General features: G+C 46.8%; 1 protein-coding gene across 4 annotated transcripts in view; it reads right to left on the bottom strand.

Moving 5' to 3' along the window:
- The window catches only part of LOC146009240 (alpha-2-macroglobulin-like), a 144,068-nt gene that overhangs the window by 14,925 nt on the left and 105,541 nt on the right, over window positions 1-23,602 (bottom strand). For 2 of the 4 annotated variants that reach the window (XM_083149403.1, XM_083149404.1), the window contains 4 exons: window positions 5,230-5,392; window positions 4,375-4,580; window positions 3,822-4,037; window positions 1,798-1,925 (listed from right to left, as the gene is read on the bottom strand). In XM_083149403.1, coding sequence (XP_083005529.1) covers window positions 1,798-1,925; window positions 3,822-4,037; window positions 4,375-4,580; window positions 5,230-5,392 — 713 coding nt within the window. Of the gene's footprint in view, window positions 1-1,797; window positions 1,926-3,821; window positions 4,038-4,374; window positions 4,581-5,229; window positions 5,393-23,602 lie in introns of those variants that run through there. The other 2 variants (XR_014444627.1, XM_083149405.1) reach the window with 2 other exon arrangements.

Genomic DNA, 23,602 nt, shown 5'->3' with positions numbered 1-23,602 from the left:
GGAATGTTTTCAAACCCAGCAGCGCTTCCCGCGCTGCGGCCTGGCTGCCGGATAGCGCGCATCACTGCAGGGACCCCGCCGCCAGATCACACAGTGCCGCAGGTACCCGGCACGGACACCCCTGCAGCCTCCATGCGAGAGGCGCGAGGGGCGAAGTGCCGCCCTCCAGTGGCTGGCGCCCTAGGCAAATGCCTAGATTTGCCTAGTGGTGGCGCCGACCCTGACAGTACACACTCCCGATAGTGTGTATGCATCCCTGATAGTTGTTGATTTGCACAGGGGTTGAACTGTGCATGTGCAGATCTAGGGCGGATATAATAAAGTCCAAGTCCGGCGACCTGGCGAAATGCCGTCCGAAGTCATACTTTTTTTTAAAGGGGCATTCATATTCAAGGCATATTTTTGCCTTTAAAGTGATTGCCCCTTTAAAAAGTTGGGGTTCAGCCAGCATCGGGCACATCCGCCGAACTCGGTCTTCATTATATCTCACCCCTTGTCCAGGTAGATTGCTCATATTTTGCTCTAAGCCGCTTCATGCCGATTGTGTTTCCGGGAGGGGGCGGTGACTGTTTAAAAAAATGGAGGCGTGTCCCCTCTGATTTGTGGGAGTGCCAAGGCTACTGTCTGTGCTTTCAGACACAAATATGCTGGCCTCCGCAGCGAAGATGAGACGCCCGATTTGAATAACCTTAGGGTAACTCAGATGGCCAATGCTGCAACTGATAGCCGCAATGGTAATCTAATAGTGCACCTTCAGATATTGATCTTAGATTTACAATGCCGGCAGTGGGTGTCTTTTGCCCTCAGATGCCTTCTGTTTCTTTAGCATATCTTCGCACAGCAGCTGCTTGGAATATAGGGGTGATTCATGTATCTGACGTCAGCACCCACTCCCTTTTCGGGGATCTGTGGTCATCTGAAAAGTAAGTTTGGACTTATTTTTCAGAGCGAAGGATGCAGAAATATTTTTCGTGTTCGTGTACACATTCCCTCGCATGCAAATGCAAGAATTCAGGAGCTGGGGGGGAGAGTTTGGTCGGCAGTCAGGAGGCCAGAGTTTACCTGTTCGCTAGGCTGCAAACATACGCAGTCTAGCAGATAGGGCTGAATCAGGCCCATAGATAGTGTGCTCCTAAGTGTCAGGGTATAAACCAAAGATTGTAGTGCTTGAGTACCAGAAATGTATGTAGTAGAGAAGTGACAAGTACATAAATAAATAGAATCTATAATTTAATAAACTCATAAAATAAAAAAATTGCTGGTAACACAAATAATATATACAACAGTAATACAAACCCTCTACCAAGGCCATTGAGAGAGGGGGGGAGCGGGTACTTTTTACCCGGGCCCGGTTCTAATGAAGGGAGCCGGGCAATGAGAGTAGAGGACAGGCTGCACAGTACAGCCTCTCTCTCCCACAGCACCTGCTGCTCAGTGTTGTGTGCTGAGCTGGAGAGAGAAGCAGCTGCAGCACCAGAGTGGGTCTCCCACTCACCGGACGCCGTCGCCGGTCAGTGGCCAGCACCCCTGCTAATTTTTTGGGGCCTTATTAACCAGCATTTTCTACAAGATATATGACCATCAGTGCATTGTAATGGTGTCTGTTCCTATGTATGTAAATACTTATAGTATACTGTACATTAATGCAGGAAGATGTTTGGTTTGCCGTAGATCTGATTGAATTACAGAACTGTAGATGTGATTCCATTATAAGATCAGTCAGACTGTTACCTTTATTAGGGCATTGGCTATTGTAGAGGTGTATAAGATACAGCACAGAAATAGCATAAAACTCACGTAGTATTGATAAGAATTTCAAAACGTGTCACTGAATCATTCCGACAATCTTTTCTTGAAAATGGGTTCACACTTAATAAAAAGGTGGCATCATTGTTGGGTGGAGGAATGTTGTATCTCAGCACAGCCTGTTGGTTGAAAACAATAAGGATCATTGGTTCATTGAGATTCAGCAGGTGCAGCTGTATTCACTGTTACACACTAGTTGTCATGGGGCAGAGTGGGGTATCATACAGAACACCTGCAAAAGGGTAATGGCTGGAACATTGTCGCCACAACCTCACCTCCCCCACCAGTGATTATACTTACCAGACATCGGGACCGGTGATCGCTGCTTTGGGAGAGCTGCCGGTATTCAGATCTTGTGTTGCTGCTGTGACCCTGGTGCTGTAAAGTGCACTTCCCTGCACAAGGGTTCACAGTAGCAGCACAGGAGGATCTGTTGATGGGCAGCCTAGGGATGGCCATCGTTGCCTTTGCCATCGGCCCTAAACCATCAATGATTTTGAAGAATCAATGGTCAATGGCCATCCCTAACTTGAGCACCGGTCCCTGAGTGCAGATGAGAATAAATGTTTTTTCTTTTTCTACACAGTGATCAGCTTGTCACAGTATCACAGGGATCACTGAAGTGTTTTTTTTACCTTTATTTTTTAGTAAATCTAGCTGCATCACAGTTCCCATTATAAGTATCAGGAATGTGATCTGATTACTAACAAAATGCTAATTTTAAGGGTTTGGAGCCGTTTTTCATGAAAGCCCTTATATACATTAAGGTGAAACAAAAATAATGTGAAAAGGGTGTGAAAACAGCTTTTTTCACATTATTTTAGTAAACGTTATGTTAATAAATTGGCCCTATAATCATTTTGCCTGAGCTGGTTTAAAACTAACTATAGGAGGAGCAGCGTCTTGAAGTAATTTTCATATTTTTGTTTTTAGCCTATAGGGTTTCTAGGGGCTTGTTTGATGTGTTATATTAGTGCCTGACTGTATCAGTCTCTCTTGTATCTGGAAATCCTCCCCTTCAACCCTTTTGTTAATGTTTTTCATTGTGGTGGAAAGGACAAAAGCATCTAGTCCATTGGTTTTGTGTTTAAGCTCGGTGCGCTCTCCTTTATTGAGTTATTGGTCAATTGATCCATATCGGGAAATGACGCAGCCTGTGTCATTGTTTTATCGTATAATTGAACACAGAAAAGTGCATGCAGTGATTCTGTACGTTCTTTTGTTATCTGCCAGCATAATAAACTAAATATAATTTAACATTAATGATTCAATAAAAAAAAAAAATTGGATGATGTCAAATAAGATTTGACCTAAATTAGCCTCAACTCCTGTTTGCTGTATGTAGATAATATGGTTTTGTCTATGAGGACATGTATTTTCTTCTACAATGAAGACCCGCAATGACAAGAGAGGGAGGAGTCCGTGCAGTGGTTCCCAAACTTTTTTGAATCACGGCACCCTTAGGCCAATAATTTGTTACAGAGAATTTCAGAAAACAATAAGTTGTGCTTATATGTTATCCTTAGGTCCAGTGATGTGGTGAGGAACATGATACACTTCTGTTTATCCACGAGCTTAAACTGGGTGTGGTATGGGGCTCCTACAGTCGGGATCCCAACAGTCATTAGCCTGACGTCGGGATCCCGACTGCCCGTACTCAGACAGCATGGCGAGCGCAAAAAAGCCCCTTGCGGGGCTACGCGAGCCACCTATTCTATTCTCCCTCTATGGGGGTCGTGGACCCCCACAAGGGAAAATAGCGGGTGGCCGTCGGGCACCCGGCTGTCGGCGTTTTGACAGTCGGGATCCCGACGTCGGGTAAATGACTGTGGGGATCCTGACTGTCGGAAACGCGTCCGGCACCCCTTAAACTTTGCCTATTAAATTGACCATATACAGTATATTTTTAATTGGTCACAGACCACCAAACCAGGGCTCCCCTGAAATAACTCAAAGGCACCCCAGGGAGTCAGGGTAGTTTGGGAACCACTGAGTTAGTGGAAGTTTCTACTCACCTGCACAAAGACACAACCACTCCCTGTAGCGGTCACCGTGTACTCTCCGGGGATGGCTGTCAGCGATGCCCTCTGGAGCAGGAGCCGGTTACTGTTGTCCACATGGAACTGCTCCACGAACCCTGATGTAGACGTGACTGTTACTGTCACATCTCCTTTATCACCATATGTGTACTCAGCATAGCTGGACAGAGCCTGAAGGGCCACAACCGTATCCTGGCAAAGGGAAGGAGGTGTGCGAATGTACATGAGGTATGTAGACAATATTAGGAATTAAATGCATATTATAATAAATAAGATCAAGTACAGTATTATGGGATTCAAAATAGACAACTTTAGGCTAATGAAAAGTGAATATAAAAATATAATAACCTTATTCCTATTCCAAATAAAATTTTATATTAAATTAATGGCAAATAAAGGCAGCAAAACTGTTCCTACTCTTCATATAAGCAGCATAGAGAAGAGTTCTCTGAGGGCCCCTTGTGGTGCCTTATAGTCTCACTGTCACTAGTTACAACAGGTCCCCAAAGTTCTCTACTTCTTATATCACCTGTGTGGAGGAGAATCCCCCATATGGGTTCTGCTGTTTGCTCAACCAATTCTTAATCTGTGAAGCTGTTCTTAGATCCTTTGTGGGGCCTGAGGTGTGAGCAAGTAGCATATAGGCCGTTAGCTCCACCTCTGCAGATGGCGCTCGGTACCAGTACCGAACATCGGAGGAAGCAGTAGATTCCCGTTTCCAGTGCAACTGCCCATCTGTAGATATAATGTGCGATACTGTGAGTGAGGCTCAATTAATACATTGATATATACTGTATATTACCAACAAACTAATCCATGGCGAGTCATTCTGAACAGATTTACAGTGATCACATAAACCCAATCCAAATTACATTTAGAGGCTTAAGAGAAGAATTATATACACCAGGAGTATTAAACATGCGATTCTCCACTGCTGTGGAACTATACATCCCAGCATGCGCTGCCACAGTTTTAGAATTCCGTAATCTCAAAACTGGGTCTTGGTAGGATGGGATGTGTAGTGCCACAGCATCTTCAGGGCCGTATGATGAATACCCTTGATATTCTGTGCACTGATTACTGTGCTACTGTCAAACTATAATTAATATACAGATTGCACCAGATATACCCTGGGCCGGATTAACATTTTTTGTGGGCTCCAGGGCAACTAACTTGTGGGGGGCCCTACCAATAATATTGACCATTAGATATGCTGGTGTGCTGGTGATATTATTAAAATGTATAATGTGTAAACACTCTCAGCACAACAGATTTATTAAACACACTGTGGTGCCCCCAGTTCACATTACGCCACACAAAAACTCCAGTTCAAAATATGCCACAATTCCCGCACAATGGAAATATAGCTATATCTATTCCTTACCGCCTCTCACTGCTTTTCCCTCCAATTTAGCCAACAAGGTGTTCCTGAGCTTGGTCTCTCCGCACAAAGTAAAGGTGTAGAGCAGCAGAGCCTGCGTGTATACATTGCTCACAGTCACAGCAGCCTTCCGAAGGCAGGACACCGCGTCCCGCACCATTGGATCCTGCCAGGGAACAGAACCAACATTTTTGTTGCGATACAAATCAAAGGGTTTAGTGGAACAGCGTAGCGTAATACTACCATATAACGTACCACTGGGAAGAACGGATATAAAATATATATATATATAAAGCATTCAACAAGGGGAAAAACTGTTTTATGTTGCTATAGTTACCACATACAGTATATAGTACTATTAGTACAATAACAGTTACAAGAAGCCAAAAACACGTAATTTTCTGCATGCAAAAATCAACATTAAACATACTACAATGCCATTCCCATAGATGACTATAGACCTCTGCTACTAAACATCAATTTACATTTTGAATTTATATTGAATCATTATTATAAATCTCTCTGCCATTGGAGCCTACAGTCTAAATTCCCTACCACAGACGCTCAGGGGTTTATTTACTAAGATACAGATGGATCAGGGCTCCCTCTTGCTGGCGAATCGCCAGAACATCACCGCTGCCGATCCGCCAGCAGCCCGGCTCGCCATCTGACTGAGACGTGCGTGCGTCTCATGGGCACGCGCGTCTCAGTGTCCGTGCGCCGGGGCAACGGGAGTATATCCGTCTCCGCCTCTTTTCTTGGGTTAACCCCATCAAGGTCCCCGGGTTTTGGTCTGTACTTCATCGTTTAGGAAGGCACCGGTACACATTTACCCTTCTAAACAGGAGTGCCGAACAACCTATTGACTGTATGTATATATATATATATATATATATATATATATATATAATCTATAGGGTTGACTGGCACTCTCTTCACTGAGGTATATGCCACGGTGCCTTCCTCGGATGGGTATACATTCTTGAAAAAAATTAACCAATGGGAATGCCCTATAAAATTGACATACTGTATCACATCCAATTCCATAAATTATCTCGATGTCACAATAACCGTGGAAGCAGGCAAGATTAAAACCACCATTTACAACAAAGACACGGACAGAAATTCCCTGTTAGACCATAGCAGCTTTCACCCGCCTGCCTTGAAAAGAGGGTTGCCCAAATCCCAAACGATTAGGGCAGCCCGCATCACAAGTCATCGCCCTGATCTAGAAGCTAATCTAGACATCATGGTGGAATCGATGCAATAAAGAATACAGTATCTATACTTATGTATCAATGCCTATTTCCCTATAGATTGTAAGCTTGCGAGCAGGGCCCTCCTACATTTTGACTGTCTGTAAATACCCTGTTTTGTTGTTTCACTGTCTGCTATTGTAAAGCGCAACGGAATATGCTGCGCTATATAAGAAACTGTTAATAAATAAATAAATAAATGGTTGAAAAATTTAAGACTCGGGGATACAATAGTGACATGCTACAGCAACAAAAAGCACAGGTCTTACAAATACCTTGAGATCAGTTGTTACGCAGCAAGGGAAAAGCAGCATTCAATAAAGTCCCTTTTGTGACCACGTATACCCCAGCAAGTCAGGTGTTGCCGCGAGCACTGAATGCGGTGTGGCCATTAGTCAAATTGGACAAACAACTGCCATGCTTTAAAGATAAGAAAATCATGCCAAGTTACCGTAGAGGTAAAAACTTGAGAGACATACTTGTCAAAACCAACATCACAGAACCTCCTACCAAGCCGCTATTTGAAGTACAGAGGAAAAAACCTGGATGTTATAGATGTCCATCATGTACGACATGTACACACATGACAGCAGGACATAGTTTTGAACACCTACAAACAAAACAGCAGTTCAAAATAAAACATGTGGTTCATTGTAGATCACAATATATAATATACATCATTATCTGCCCATGCTATATGATATACGTTGGACAAACGATCCGCACATTTAGAGAGCGATTAGCTCTCCATCGGCTATCGTTGGCATTTTAAAAGGAAAGGAGGTTAACCAACCAGCGGCAAAACATTTTAAAGCATGTGGACACAAGGTCTCAGACTTACGTTGTATGATAATAGATCATATCCCCCCACTGATCCGTGGAGGTGACCGGCAAAAGTTATTAAATCAATGCGAGACTGAGTGGATTTACCGTTTAAACACTCTGGCCCCCACCGGACTTAATGAAAAAATAGCGTGGAATGTTTTTTCTTATAACTTGTTTTGCATAGATTCTGTTTGCTTTTACCCAATCTTGCAGCGCAATTGAGTATATATAGCGATGATAAACATTAAACATAATTATAGCCTAGTCATTAATGTATATATAGGCATTGATGTGTTAAAGGATCCAGCACATAATACATATACTGTACGTAACGTTATCTATTTATTAAATAAATGACCCAGTACACTTTTTAATAGAGGCACAGTATAGAATTAATAGCAGGTATGACACAATTTTTTTGTTTAGCACAAGGCAAAACGAGGGCAGCATAGGCCAGAGTGCAGTTAAGAGCCCGGGGATTTGGGGGTTAAACGCAGACGCTATGCAGCACAGAGCAGTGTATGATTCATAGGCAGTTTAGCATGTGGTGCATCTGGGCCAATCAGCACCAAGAGGGGAGGTAGCTTAAGCGGGGTATATAGGGTCCAGCTCTGGGGTAGGAACTTCCTCTTGGAATCCGGATCTACACAGTGCAGCACGCGAAGCTAAGTACCTTTTTCCTTGTTTGTAGGCCTGTATCCATCGCGCAGCTGCAATCAAGTCCGGCCGCCCCAAGAGATCTGCACCACCTCCACGGTGGTTGGCAGACGCCGCCCGCCCGCTGGTCACTGTGCCAGCGCGCGGCGGCGGGAGGGGAGGTAGCAGGACGGCCGCGACCGCGTCATCGCGGGTGCGCGCGCCGTCTCCTGCGCTGTCTTTTACGGGGGGCAGGTTTCCCCCACACATGGAAGTGGCTCCCCGGCTCAGCAGGGCTCTGCTGTGAGCGGGGAGCACGCTGCTTCATCAGCGCGCTCAGCGCGCCCAGCAGCAAGTAGCGCTGCAGGGGACAGCGCTTTGGCGCCATCTGCTGGCGTCCTAACGCCAGCGCAGGCTGTGCAGTCTTCAATGGTCACCCCGCGTGCCTCCATGGAGGGGTGCCCCCCAGGACCAGTACCCCGTTAGCACAGGGTCCAGGTAGCCCGCTGCAGGTCATAACAGGGGGCCCCACATGGAGCCCTCTGCGGATGCATGCAGGGGGTCAGCGCAACGCGGGTCAGGGCCCCTTGGCTTCTCTGACAAACATCATGGCCCCTGTAAGGGGGCCGCTCATTCCCTTGGGCTGGGACGGTGGCCGTGGGGACGCTTACGTCGGCGGCCGGGTGGATGGCGGTGCCGCTCCCTTTCAGGGCTGGCAGGCCCCGCGGCACCAATGGCATCAGGGCCAGCAGCCCTTCCCTTCGGCCCCTCAGGGTTTCGCCGGGGCTCCGGCGGGGCAGGGGGGACCCCAGGGGTTTAGCCATGCAGGGTTTGGGGCGGGCCAGCAAGCCTATATGCAAGCCCCCGTGCAGCAGCAGCAGCAGTGGGCATTTCCTGCTCCAAATACAGGGGGGTACCCGGGGTATCCCATGCCTAACCCACAGTACGGGCCCTACCCAGGGAGCCAACCGGCCCCTTTCCCTTACTTCCCCCAAACAGCGGAGGCAGCTGGGGGGTTTCTCGGGGGGTATTTTGGGGGGGCATGGCAGGGTGCGGGTGCACCGAACCCGCAGGTCCCTGGTGGGCAACAGCAGTCTTTTCAAGGGGCGGCCTATGCACACCCCAACATGTACACCCAGGCCCAACAAGTCAACCAGGTTTATGCGACTGGGGGCCCGGGGAGCTCTGGTACAGCAGCGGGGGGGTCAGTGAGGGTGACGGGTTCAGGATATGGTCCTAACACTGTCCCTCTATCTCCCGAGGTATCTTCTGTCGGTGGTGTGAGTGTCATCTTCGGAGGGTCGTCCCAAGAGGAAGACACAGAACGGCCCGGGAGGGCTCTGGAATCTCGGCCGGCAACGCCAGTGGCGGCTCCAGCCCTAGCCAGGGGCCCAACACCCGCTTCCAGGCGGAACGAGACCCCGGCTTCTACGTCTGGGGCAGAAACATCTGCTCCGGCAGGGCCGGTGGCCACGCCACGGGTGGACCCCGTGGTTCAGGGCGAGGCTTCAGGAGACGGTGAGCATGATAATACTTCAGACTGTGCATCCTCTTCCTCCCACTCGTCGGCTAGCAGTGACGAGTCTGGTTCCCCCAAGCGCCCGCGCAAGTTTGCAAAAATGGTTGCGCGCGCGGTAGCAAAGAAAGTGGGTGGCACTAAGCGGGTTAGGAAGGAGGCGGAGGCGGAATTAGTTCCCACGGCAGGCGATATGGTCCATTGCACCAATACCGCCATGGCTCGGGGCCTGCGTAAGGGGATAAAGGACAAGATCAAGAGGGGAAAGTTTGTTGACTTCTTTACACTGACAGTCGACATGAAAAAAGATTTTGAAGCAGCCAAGAAGGCTGGGAGTGGTAGTGAGGCGGCCTTCAAAGGCTTCCACAATTGGCTTAAAGGTTTCCTGATCTTCTCTTCATGTTACCTAAGCACAAGGCCCGGTGAGCACGTGAACGTCTTGCACTACCTGTTCCTGGAAAACGAGACGTTCACGGACTATAAGGGGCAGGCGTGGCGGAATGATGACGAGAAATTCCGCCTCGCACATGCTGGGTCAAGGGTCATGCCCATGGGCTGCAAGCACGTGGAGATATGGCTCGAGGTCATCGGCAAGGGGCAGCATAGTTCGGATAGCTCTGGCAGGAAGCCATTTCCTGCGGCCAAACCCGGTTCCAAAGCCGGCGGCAAAGGGAAGTGCTTTGCATTTAACGAGGGCAAATGTGACAGGGGCGCCAAGTGCCGCTCCCGTCACGACTGCAGTAACTGCGCGGGGGGGGGGGGGGCACCCCGCCAAATCTTGCAGGTCAGCAGGCAAGGGCGGAGACCAGGGGGACGCCGGCACTAGCGGAAAGTAAAGCCCCGTCCCCAATTGTAGTAGAGGCCCTGGCCCGCAGGTTAATGGTGTACCCCAACAGGGCTGACGCACGTTTTTTATTAGAAGGGTTTAGTTTCGGTTTTCCCCTCCCCATCCCCGACGGAATCAGAGTTTCCGCCATCAGGAATCTCAAGTCCGCCAGGGATTTTCCCGATGTGGTCCGCCAGAAGGTTCGGGCTGAGGTGGCCCTGGGCAGGATGGCGGGCCCCTTCCAGGGGGACCCCCTACCTGACATGTGTTTTTCCCCCCTCGGGGTGGTCCCTAAGAAGACCCCAGGTAAGTACAGGTTGATACAACACCTGTCACACCCCCATGGCGCGTCCATAAACGACGCCATCCCGGATGAGTTCTGTAGTGTGCAGTACCAGCTATTTGACGAGGTGCTGGACATAGTCCGGGGTTTCGGCCAGGGAGCCCTTATGGCCAAACTGGATATTGAGTCCGCGTTTAGGCTCCTCCCATTGCACCCCAGTTCCTTCAGGTTCATGGGTTTCAGGTTAGATGGGGGCTCTTACATTGATAAGTGCCTGCCGATGGGCTGTTCTGTCTCCTGCTCCTACTTCGAGAAATTCAGTACGTTTCTGCACTGGTGCATACAGAGCAGTACTGGCTGTGCGGGCGTAGCCCATTACCTGGATGACTTTCTCTTTGTGGGACCAGGAGACGACAGCACATGCGCTAATATATTGTCCCGGGCGGTTTCCCTGCTGACAGAGCTGGGGGTCCCCATAGCTGCAGACAAGACGGAGGGCCCCACTAGGGTCCTATCTTACTTAGGTATAGAAATAGACTCGGCCGCTGGGTGCTGCCGCCTACCTGCAGATAAGGTGACAAAGCTTCAGGGGTTAATAGTTGAGTGCTTGCAAAAGAAGAGGATACAGCTGAGATTATTGCAGTCCCTGCTAGGGTCCTTTAATTTTGCCTGCCGCATCATTCCCATGGGTAGGGTATTCTGCCGCAAGCTTGAGAGGGCCACAGCAGGGGTGAGAGACCCCCACCACACGGTCAGGCTGTCGCGGGAAATGCGAGACGACATGGAAGTGTGGTCCGCATTCCTTGGGCAATTCAATAGAGAGCTAATATGGCCCACAGAGCCGGAATCCAGCAAGGAGCTGCAGCTCTTCACAGATGCTGCCGACTCCACTGGATTCGGGGCTTATTTTCAAGGGGAGTGGTGTGTCTCGCGGTGGCCGCAGTCATGGATTGACAGAGGTTTTACGGTCAATCTTTTACTGTTGGAACTGTTTCCCATCATTGTATCAGTGCAGTTATGGGCGACAAGATTGGCAAATCGGAACATAGTGTTCTGGTGCGACAACCTGGGGGTGGTCCACGCCATCAACAATCAGAGGGCGTCTTCCCCGGAGGCCCTTAGGTTACTACGTTACCTTGTGCTTCATTGCCTGAGGAACAACATTCATTTCCGGGCAAGACATGTCCCCGGCGTAGAGAACACTATTGCTGACGCCCTGTCTAGGTTTCAGTTTACAAAGTTTCGGGAGCTTGCTCCTGAAGCGTCACCCCTGGGGCTTAGGTGTCCAAATCTTGTATGGCAGATCATAGAATCGGCATGACGGGTTTGGCACTGCTGTCACTGGCGCCCTCAACCCGCAGGGCTTACACGGCGGCCTGGAAGGACTGGGAGGAGTTTCAGTCGGCACCGGACGCTTGCGGTAAGTCGGTCGAGGACCGGTTGCTCGCATTTGTCTGGGGCCATTACGTAAGAGGCAGGTCAAAGTCGGCTATGGCGGCGGCTTTGGCGGGTATAGCTTTCCACGCCCGTTTGAGAGGGGAGCAGGATCCCACAGGGTCATTTATTTTGAGTAAAGCATTAAGGGGCTGGGCTAAACACCGGCCAGTGCCTCCTGACACTCGGCGGCCAATAGATGAACGCATGCTGGGAGAATTAATAGCCTGTCTGGATAGAGTGGCTGATAGCGCTTTCGAAGCTGCGCTGCTGAGGGTCGCTTTTTCATTTGCCTTCTTTGGAGCATTCAGGATCGGGGAACTGGTAGCTGCGAGTAAAAAGGCCCAGTCTGGTCTCCGGTCTGAGGACGTGGTTCTCCATGAGGACCACGTCCTGTGTAGGATACAGAGATCCAAAACTGACCAGCTGGGGAGAGGCAGTTGGGCCACCCTGCGAACCACTGTGGACCAAGCCATTTGTCCTGTAGTATTGAGCAGGGACTATATGTCTCACAGGCCGGTTGCAGCCATGCAGTTTATGGTTCACGCGGATGGCGTGCCCCTCACCCGGTTTCAGTTCGGGGCTGTATTACGGCGGTGCTTGACCGTTTTAGGCCTGAGGGCACAGGACTATGGGACACACTCTTTTCGCATAGGGGCTGCAACGTGCGCAGCGGCGGCGGGGCTTCCACCTTCTGCCATACAGAAGGTCGGGAGGTGGAAGTCATCGGCTTATAAAAAATATGTAAGATTAGATAAGATAGATAAAGTAGATAAGTTGTAGTATGCGCCTGTTGCGCCAGCCCAAAAACGCAAGTTTACAATCGGTTCTGGAATGGCTAGCGTTCTGGAATCGACGGTGTGGAGTGAATTTTTTACTTTTTCCTCCGAGGTAGAACTAATTCAATTCGGCTGTCACCAAGGTTCACCGGAGGTTTTTTAAGTTTTTCACCTTCACTTGGGCTGTATCTTGTATTCTGGTTGTGTTACAGTATTAATTATTGTGATGTTAACGTTAGGTTTTTTCTTTTTCAGCTTCTTCCCTTTCCTCACCATCTCGGGGGATAGTCTGGGTAGTGGGTCACTCTTATATATTTTGGGCGGCCAGGCATCCCATGGCCGCCAGGGCTTTAGGGCTTCTACGAGCCGACTCAGTACAGTGGTTTGGGGTTAGGGGACTTCAGTGGGGTGGGCTTTACAGCCTCCTGGGTGCCAAGGCCCGCAACTCAGGGCGCCCCGACACACTGATAATACACTTAGGGGGCAACGACCTGGTTAGAAATACGGGGCTCTCCCTCATTTGCAGCATAACTGCGGACCTAGAGCGCATTGCGGCCCTTTGGCCAGGTGTGCTGATAGTGTGGTCTGACATTGTCCCCCGGCTTCAGTGGCGGGGCTGCAGGAATGCAGTTGCCATAGATAGGGCAAGGCGCAAAGTGAACCATGCTGTTTCCAGGAGGGTACACGCCATGGGGGGTAGGGCAGTACGGCAACCCACGATAGTCAGGGAGTCGGCCCACCTGTTTAGGTCTGACGGGGTTCACCTGTCTGACGCGGGCATGGAGGTTTTTGCTGGGTGACATCTTTTCTGGTATAACTCAGCAGTAGGAAGGCATGTAGGTCTAGTTTGAGGGGTGGCGGGCCTGGTCCCGGGCGACCTTGTGTTATGTCTTGGGAACCTCGGCGTGGCGAGAAGGCGCTCTCGACCAGCAGTCGGGTGAGGTGTCAGGTGGTCACCGTGCGGTATTACCCCCCCTTGCCAGGACGGTGGGCGAGTCCCGAACTGAGCGGGGACGGTGGGCACTTCCTTGAGGTGTCCGCGCCCTACCTTAGAGGGGGCGGGGAGACGGCACGGTGCAGGCTGTACCTTACGTAAGGGGTGTGTTTGTTAGATTGGAGCGATGCAGTCGCTGCCATTGGCATACACCTCTGACTGGTGCTGGTCTCAAGTGCTTTCTTGGCCATCCCTTTGATAGACTAACAAGGGTCATACCACCTAAATAAATAACTTGACCATTTTAAACTTATGCCATGGTTGTCTGAGTCTTATTTTTAGATAAGGTGTCCGCGTGAATTATTTCTAGGAAGTAATGTAAGGGTAACAACACAGGTAACCAACATAATCCCTTGGGCGCCTTAGGCAAAACGAGGGCAGCATAGGCCAGAGTGCAGTTAAGAGCCCGGGGATTTGGGGGTTAAACGCAGATGCTATGCAGCACAGAGCAGTGTATGATTCATAGGCAGTTTAGCATGTGGTGCATCTGGGCCAATCAGCACCAAGAGGGGAGGTAGCTTAAGCGGGGTATATAGGGTCCAGCTCTGGGGTAGGAACTTCCTCTTGGAATCCGGATCCCCACCCTCCCATCCCTTCTTTTCTTTCCTCTCTCTGGTGCTCATTGCCTTCGGGCTGTCCAAACAATTCGGTAAATTTGAATTTTAGTTTAAAAATCGGCGAGAAGGCGCTCTCGACCAGCAGTCGGGTGAGGTGTCAGGTGGTCACCGTGCGGTATTACCCCCCCTTGCCAGGACGGTGGGCGAGTCCCGAACTGAGCGGGGACGGTGGGCACTTCCTTGAGGTGTCCGCGCCCTACCTTAGAGGGGGCGGGGAGACGGCACGGTGCAGGCTGTACCTTACGTAAGGGGTGTGTTTGTTAGATTGGAGCGATGCAGTCGCTGCCATTGGCATACACCTCTGACTGGTGCTGGTCTCAAGTGCTTTCTTGGCCATCCCTTTGATAGACTAACAAGGGTCATACCACCTAAATAAATAACTTGACCATTTTAAACTTATGCCATGGTTGTCTGAGTCTTATTTTTAGATAAGGTGTCCGCGTGAATTATTTCTAGGAAGTAATGTAAGGGTAACAACACAGGTAACCAACATAATCCCTTGGGCGCCTTAAGCACTTTATTCATCCGGGACTTCCGGTTCCGGCAGCGTGGAGTGAGCAGCAACTCCACATCGCTCCGTTAACCGAATCATCTCCTCAAGCCCGCAAGCTGAATACCCCACGCAGAAACCGGTCCAGATCCCCCAGGACAACACTTGTCACTATGGACAAGAACAAACCTGCTCCGGAGCGCCCTAAATCACCGCAGCACGCGGCGCACCACACGTCGCAGAACCCCCAGCCGCAGAGACAGGAGAAAAGGCGCGGAGACCACGCTACCGCAGCGAATCCTGACAACACCAAGGGCACTCCACTTGCAAAAAAGCCCACCGGAGAGCAGATCATGGAGCACCCGATACCGACGCCACAAACAGGTATCTCCGCAATTCCCTATGCTGAACTCATAGAAGCTGTCCAATCAGCCGTTGCCCCTCTGCTGCAGAAAGCTGTGTCAGATATCACTGACCAGCTTAAATCGCTCACTACACGCACAACAGTAGCAGAGCAGAGAATCAGTGATAATGCAGACAGCTTACATTTGATGCAAAACGAAATAAGAGCCCTCCAAACAGAAAATAAACGTCTAAATGACTCTGTTGAAAATATTGAAAATAGGGCAAGGCGCTGCAACTTGAGAATTACAGGCTTACCTGAGTCTCTTAAAGGGACACAACTGGAGTTTTTTGTAAGAAATACGCTTCCTAAGCTCTTAAATGTAGAATCAGCATGTGCTGATTTAGTCATTGAACGAGTACACAGGATGGGCCCGCAAAAGTCCCACCCAGACTCCAAACCAAGGGTAGTCATCTTTAAGGTCCTTAACTACCTCCATAAGCAAGTATTATGGATGGCATCCCGGAAGAATAACCCTCTTGTCTGGGAAACGCACTCCCTACGACTTTATCAAGACTTTTCATTAGACCTATCTAAGAAAAGAAAAGCCTTCGCTCCAACGTGCTCAGAGCTGGTGAAAAGAAGCATCAAATTCCACATGATGTATCCAGCACGACTTAGAGTCTTCACGTCTTCAGGATACAGAGATTACCTAGACCCAAAGGAAGCCTCTAACTCTCTCCCTGACATAATAAAGGATCAGGAACCAGATGATATTACCGATGGACTAAACCTTACCTGACTTTACATTAAGGAATCTTACAATTAGATTAATATCACAAGTCCAGGCAATATTAGCACTAAGTTAATAAAGGGGTTTAATCACAGATACCTCTCTTTGGCATAACACCAGAGAGACTAAATGAGGAGTAATTTGGATGACGGAAGCTAGCCGTCACAAGATACATCTTAATTCGAGTGGACGCTGAAAATTATCTAAGCTGTCCCTTAACGGAAGTCATATTATAAATGTTAATTATGCTGCAATTTCTTCTTCTCTTTTCTCTTTGTATTTTAGTAAGTAGAATATTTGTTGTCCACTTCGTCGCATGTTGTCTTTCTTCCCTTCTGTGTTATCCCCCTTTCTTGTCCTCAAAAGAACCAAGGTCAGTAACATACTTATTATATCTGTGACATGTCAGTTGTGATAGGTTCACTTAATATTAGAGGAATCCACACACCTGCTAAGAGGAGAAAACTTTTTACTTATTTAAACAAGCAGAACATAGACCTGATCTGCCTTCAGGAGACGCATCTCTCGCCAACAGAGCATAAAAAACTTGCTATGATGAAATGGGAACTACTAGGCTCAGCATATCGCAACTCTAAATCTTGCGGTGTAGCAATTCTTGCTAAAAAACAACTACAAGTTAAAATTAAATCGACAGATGTGGATCCTCAAGGCAGATATGTCATAATAAATTTGGAAGTCATGAATAAGAACATAACCGTTTGTAGTATATATGCTCCCACGCAATACAAGAAAACATTTTTTAAACAAATAATAGCTAAATTATATAAATATGATCCCAGTACTCTATTCATTTGTGGAGATTTAAACCTCATGTCTAATGTTTTGTTAGATCGCTCCCCCCCTCCAAAAAACAAGATCACTCTCCCTAAAATTGGAGTACCTTACCTCATAGATTGTTTTAATCTAGTGGATTCCTGGAGAGCACTTAACCCGACTGAGAAGGACTTCACATGTTTGTCCCTGACACATGCTACATGGTCTAGGATAGATTATATATTGATCCCAGAACCCTCTCTTCCCAACCTAAAAAAAGTAGATATTTTACCCCCTACTCTATCTGACCATGGTTTGATCACAATTCACCTGATAATACATGACACAGAAAAGCCAACTTTAAACTGGAGATTCCCATCTCATCTTGCCCAATCTAGAGACCTGACAGATGCTCTCAACACCACCTGGAATAATTATATCTCTGAAAACAGCTCATATGCTGAAGAAAACCCTATTATTTTTTGGCAGACAGCCAAAGCAGTCATAAGAGGAGTAGTTATCTCTCATGTTTCTAGACTCCGGAAAAAACAGAAACTAAATTATAAGGAACTCCAGATGACTCTGACAAATGACTTTCATAAATTTAAGATCTCTCCCTCACCTGAGACTAAAATTCAATACAATACATCAAAAAAAAGGTTTGAAGACTACTTGCAACTGCAAGGAGATAAATATCTCTTTAATATTAACTCAAAGTTCTATAAATATGGGAATCGGGTAGGAAAACTTCTAACCAATTTATTACAGGGATCTAGAACTCAAAATATCATTCAACCCCAATTAAAGCCAGATGGCACATTCACTACTTCTAATGCCCAAATAGCTAATATATTCAGAGATTATTATAAGAATCTTTATACCCCTCCGGGGATGGTCCCGGATGAGCGAATAGATGCATCTACTCCCCTCTCTGACCCTGACCCAAATATAAGAAATGCTTATTGGAACACCCTCCAGACCCCACAAATTCCTTCTCACCTGCTTGACTCTCTTATAGCTCCGGTGACTAAAGAAGAAGTCACTTGGGCGATAGGAAGACTGAAATTAGCAAAAGCCCCAGGCCCAGATGGCTACACAAATGAATTCTATAAGACAATGTCGCAACAAATAGTAGAACCCCTAACAAATTGCTTTAATGATATAATTAGCAAAAACACACTCCCTGATCATTTTTCAGACGCTATAATCAAAGTAATCCCAAAACCAGGCAGACCCCTAAACTTAACAGCTTCTTATAGACCAATTTCGTTGCTCAACGTTGACTATAAGCTCTTTACGAAAATTATAGCAGAAAGAATGAAACCTATACTCCCCTTGATTGTACATGAAAATCAAACAGGATTCATAACAGGCCGACATTCAGCAGTTAATGTTAAAAGGGTCCTGGCAGCCATCCAACAAATTTCAAGTGAAACAGACGCCTCCTCGGCGTCTGGCCTGGTGCTGACGCTGGACGCCGAGAAGGCGTTTGATATGGTCCTTTGGCCTCATCTCTTTGAAACTTTAAAAAAATTTGGTTTTCCCCCCCGCTTCATAAGCATAATTGAAACTTTATATAACTCCCCGTCCTCAATAATTGCCTGTAATGGAATATTTTCTGAACCCTTCACTTTGGCCAGAGGCACGAGGCAGGGGTGTCCTCTCTTGCCCCTCCTCTTTGCCCTGGCCATTGAACCTCTAGCGATAGCGGTAAGATCCTCTCCAATGATACAGGGCATTCAAATTGGTACTGAGGAACTAAAAATTGCACTCTTTGCCGACGACACACTAATATTTCTCTCCAACCCTACTAATTCTTTACCTGCCCTTTTGCATCTCATTCGCTCGTTCGGTACCATCTCCGGATATAGGGTCAATTTAAATAAATCAGAAATCCTCCCAATTGGCCAAACCAGTATAAATTTAATTAATAGTTTAAATACCCCCTTTGTTGTAAATACATCCCACTTTAAATATCTAGGAGTTCAGGTCCCAGCTAATCTCACTAAACTATACTCCCTAAATTTTACACCAGTTATCGCCCAAATCGCTACCAAATTGGAAACATGGAAGGACCTACCTCTTTCCTTGTTGGGAAGATTGGCAGTGATTCAAGCGATAATTTTTCCTAAAATTTTTTATAGCATGCAAATGCTCCCCATAGCCTTAACTAACTCGGATATTACTAAACTAGACTCAATTTTTTCCAAATTCATATGGCAAAATAAAAGGCCGAGAATCGCCAAACGGAAGATTAAAACTTTAAAATCGCAAGGAGGATTAGGTTACCCAGATCTAGCAGCATACTCAGATTCAGTGTTTTTTAGATATATCCTCGATTGGTTAATGGTCTCTTCTAATTATACAGATTACAATCTGGATTGCGCCATATTCTACCCCTACTCCCCAAGTGCTCTGTTACACTTAAACATGAATAAAGTCCCTCAGAAATTTAGATCACATATCTTATTCCATGATACACATGTGGCTTGGACAAACATTAATAAGAAGACCAAAAGAAACTCTCATATTACCCATTATATCCCGTTGTGGGGTAATCCCCTCTTTATCCCTTCAATTCAAAATAAAGGATACAAGATATGGAGAGAGAAGGGGCTAGATCTTTCTTCCAAAATGTTCGACCCTGGAGGAAATCTCTATACTTTCCAACAATTAGCTCTAAAATATGACTTACCAAAGACTCATTTGTTTATGTACATGCAGGTTAGGCACTTTTTGTTTTCTCTAGAAATTCCACTATTAATTAATACCAAAATAGAAAAAATTTCACAAATAACAAATATTGATACATTGTTAAGCTATGCCTCAGGGAAACCATATAAAGTTAAATATCTATATACCTTATTAATGACGGTAGATGTCCTTAAAGAACCTCAATGGGCAACACTATGTTCCAAATGGAACTCAGATATACCTACGATACAAAACGTCTCTAATATGCTAGATTCATATGATTCATCGATCTCTGCACTAAAATCTGTATATCTTCAAGAAGTCTACATAAGGACTTTACATCGAGCTTATATCACCCCCCATAGACGAAAGTATATGGTTCAAGAGGAAAAAGGAGATTGTATAAAATGTGGAACACTGGTTGCAGATTTTCAACATTGCATGTGGGACTGCTACAAACTGAAAAGATTTTGGAACAAGACTGTTCAATATATAAACACAATATTTCAGTCCTCTTTTACATTGGACATAGCAGCATGTATGGGACTAAACTACCAAACCTGGAAACAAAATGGCCTAAATAAGCAAACGCTCTCACTTTTGATTATGATTATAACTACGGCAAGAAAATGCGTCCTTATACATTGGACGAAGAAAACTGCACCAACTGTTGCCGAGCTTAAACAAAAATTATTACAGATTCTTTCCTTTGAAAGGAGATATGCGAGACTTGATCTAATAAGAGGTGCAAAAACCTTCTACCAGAAATGGTCTCCCTTTATAAACACCTTGGATACACCTGAAAGAAACCAGATTGCAATAGCCTTTGAAAATGTAACCTCTTGTGGTACACCTATAAATGTATAGATGTCTATATGTAATAATGTAGGTCTGAATAAGAAATGAGGTCAAATATTTGTGTATTAATGGAACCCACTCATTTTTAACATGTATGTCGCAGACAGGATATTTGAAATGGTTCTTGGACAAGTAAGGAAACAACCCCCCCCCCCCCCCCTCCCCCCTTCCCATCCTCTTATTTTCCTTGTCTCCCCAGGTCTATTGTCTTTATGTTATATGTTTACAAGCTAGATATAGTAAGATAGCAATCTCAGAATGTTATAGGATAAAAACAGAATAATAGAAGATTATATAACTATATGTTACTCCACTTAATATAGAATTAAGTCGATTAAAATGTTTAGGGTTATATTGGAAAATAGTTAGTGGAGATGAAGGTATAAACATATTGTTATTCAGCTAAATCTTTCTTAAATAGGAATGATAATGTGTGATTTACTGTTGTATCGATGATATACTTATATCGTACCTGAATGTCTATCTTCAACATGTACCTTTCACTTTTATGTTTGAATGAAAGAAAAACGTAATAAAAAAGATTATAAAAAAAAAAAAAAAAAAAAAAAAAAAAGCACTTTATTCATACAGCAGTTTACGAGCTGGTCTTCATGATTTTCTATCACACACAGGAAACCCGGAGCTTCAGTGGGACGCAAGCTTCCAGCGTCGCTATGCAACGGCCAAGGTGAGAGGGAGGCGGAGCATTCACGACCGGAAGCAGCGCACACAGACGCCCGGGGATCCAGCAGCAGCACCTCGCATACACGCTATTTAAGGTAAGAAAGCGACATACTAATGGTTTCTGCACAGCACTTTACTTTTATGCACGCCCTGATGACAAGACTGAGGTCTTGAAACGTAGGCAAGAGCATTTATGGAATAAAGCACTTATTTTCATACCTCTAACCGTTGGAGTGCCGCCTGTCTTATTTGGAGCTGGGAACCGGCGCAATGGGACTGCAATCTATATATATATATATATATATATATATATATATATATATATATATATATACACACACACACACACATATTTATATATGGAGCAGGTAACCTGATGACTTTGTTTCTGCTGAGTTTCATTCTAAATCAGTGCACCAAGGTGCCTCACATTGTCAATGCTTATGATTGCCTGTGGCTCCCCTCAGCGTGTCATGTCCAGTTCTGCCCTTAGACAGCACTTCTAATTGCAGTAAAATGCTGCGAGTGGGTGAAGCCTTAGTGGGCGGAGCTACAATCGATTGCAACCCAGGACCAGCAAAAAAATAATAAAAAATAGGATTTATGGACTCAAAGAAAGGGATTTATCAAGGTAAGACCATAAATCCTATTTTCTTTTTCGTCCACTAGGGGGCACAGGAGTTCACGCTGGGACGTCCTAAAGCTGTCCCCTCACGGGTGGGGGGCGCTCCTGGACTGCGGAAAGCACATGTCTACCAAACTGTGCATTAGCCGATGCAAAGGTATCAAATGCATAAAACTTGATAAAGGTCTGGGAAGAGGACCAAGTAGCCGCCTTACAGAGCTGTTCAGCCGAGGCGCCTCGATTAGCGGCCCAGGATGTACCCACAGACCTGGTAGAATGTGCAGTAATCCCCTCCGGGGGAGTAATCAGTGCGGAAAGATACGCTTGGCGAACCACTAATCTAAACCATCTCGCCAAGGACTGTTTGGAAGCGGGCCAGCCCCTCTTATTGGCCCCATAAAGCACAAACAGTGAACCCGACTTACAAGTTGACTTAGTCCTGCGAAGATAAATCTGCAACGCACGGACTACATCAAGAGAAGCTTCAGCTTCAGAAGAACCTGGAAAAGAAGGCACCACTATTTCCTGGTTAAGGTGAAACTCAGACACCACCTTTGGAAGAAAATCCAGTTTGGTACAAAGAACCGCCCTGTCCGGGTGAAATACCAGAAAAGACGGTTTCCATGATAATGCACTCATGTCAGACCCCCTTCGTGCTGAGGAAATAGCCAACAAGAAGGCGAAGTAGGAGTTGAAACAGGGGGAATGCGTACACTATCTTGCCGACTTAAAAAGTCTGCCTCAAAATTGAGAACCGGATCTTTACAGGGCACCCTCGGATGAGGGACCCCAACCTCTGAAGAGCCAGAAGGATTGCTCTCAATTCCAGGAGATTGATCGGAAGGCGACTCTCCTGAGCCGTCCAGCGACCCTGAAAAGATTGAGAATTGCAAACCGCTCCTCAGCCCCGTAGGCTGGCATCCGTGGTAAGCAAGACTCAGGTTGGAATCCAAAACGGGCGGCCCTGAGACAAGTTGTTTGTCTTTAACCACCATGTGAGAGACAGGCGAACCTTCGGGGGCAGTGTGATCAATTGACTCCTTAGACGAGTATGATCTCCTGTCCACTGGCTGAGAGTGTAAAGCCGAAGTGGGCGCGAGTGAAACTGTATATACTCTACCATGTCGAAGACACCCCCATACACTTGTGTACTGAGACCCTTCTGTGACCTATAAGGGAATGAATCTTCCTCTGAAGGGAGGGGATCTTATCCTCTAGAAGATATACGCTCTACAACCGAGTGCCCAGCCGAGCTCCCAAGTGAAGTGTCCTTTGGGAAGGAGTAAGAAACGATTTCTTCCAGGTTATCCTCCAACCGTGAGATAACAGAAGTGTAATCACAACCTGCAAATGACTCCGTAGTAGGTCTGGGGACTTTCCAAAATCAGTGGGCCGTCTAGGTATGGAATCATCCGAACCCCCAGCCGGTGCAGGTGTGCAGCCCTGACCGCCATCACCTTGGTGAACACCCTGGGAGCCGTAGATAGACCAAAAGTTAGCGCCCTGAACTGGAAGTGTTCGACCCGAAGGGCGAACCTCAAAGTGCTGATGTTCCTGTCGGATGGGGATGTGAAGTATATCTAGCGAGGCCATGAAGTCCCCTGGCTCCAGTGAGAGACTGATCGAACGCAGGGACTCCATGCGAAACTTCGGCACTCGCAGAAAAATATTGAGCGACTTCAGATTCAGGATAGGACGGTGAGAACCATCCAGCTTGTCAATCAAGAATAGGGTGGAGAAGAACCCCTGACCCCTCTGCTCCTGAGGAACTGGAACAATGACGTTCGAGTCCAAAAGAGAGCAGATGGAAAGCTGTAGCACTTGTCATTTCGCTGGGTCCTTTGGAAGACCTGTGCAAAAATAACACTGAGGAGGGGGGAACCGGAATGTCAGGGCATAGCCCCTGGAGACCACCTCCCTGACCTGTTTAGCCACTGGACGTCTGGTAG

This window comes from Crinia signifera, chromosome 6 (genome assembly GCF_055691185.1).
Source record: "Crinia signifera chromosome 6, ASM5569118v1, whole genome shotgun sequence".
In the NCBI taxonomy this organism is placed as follows: domain Eukaryota; kingdom Metazoa; phylum Chordata; class Amphibia; order Anura; family Myobatrachidae; genus Crinia; species Crinia signifera.
The sequence above is the reverse complement of the archived record's forward strand: the minus strand, read 5'-3'. Positions and strand labels throughout refer to the sequence as shown.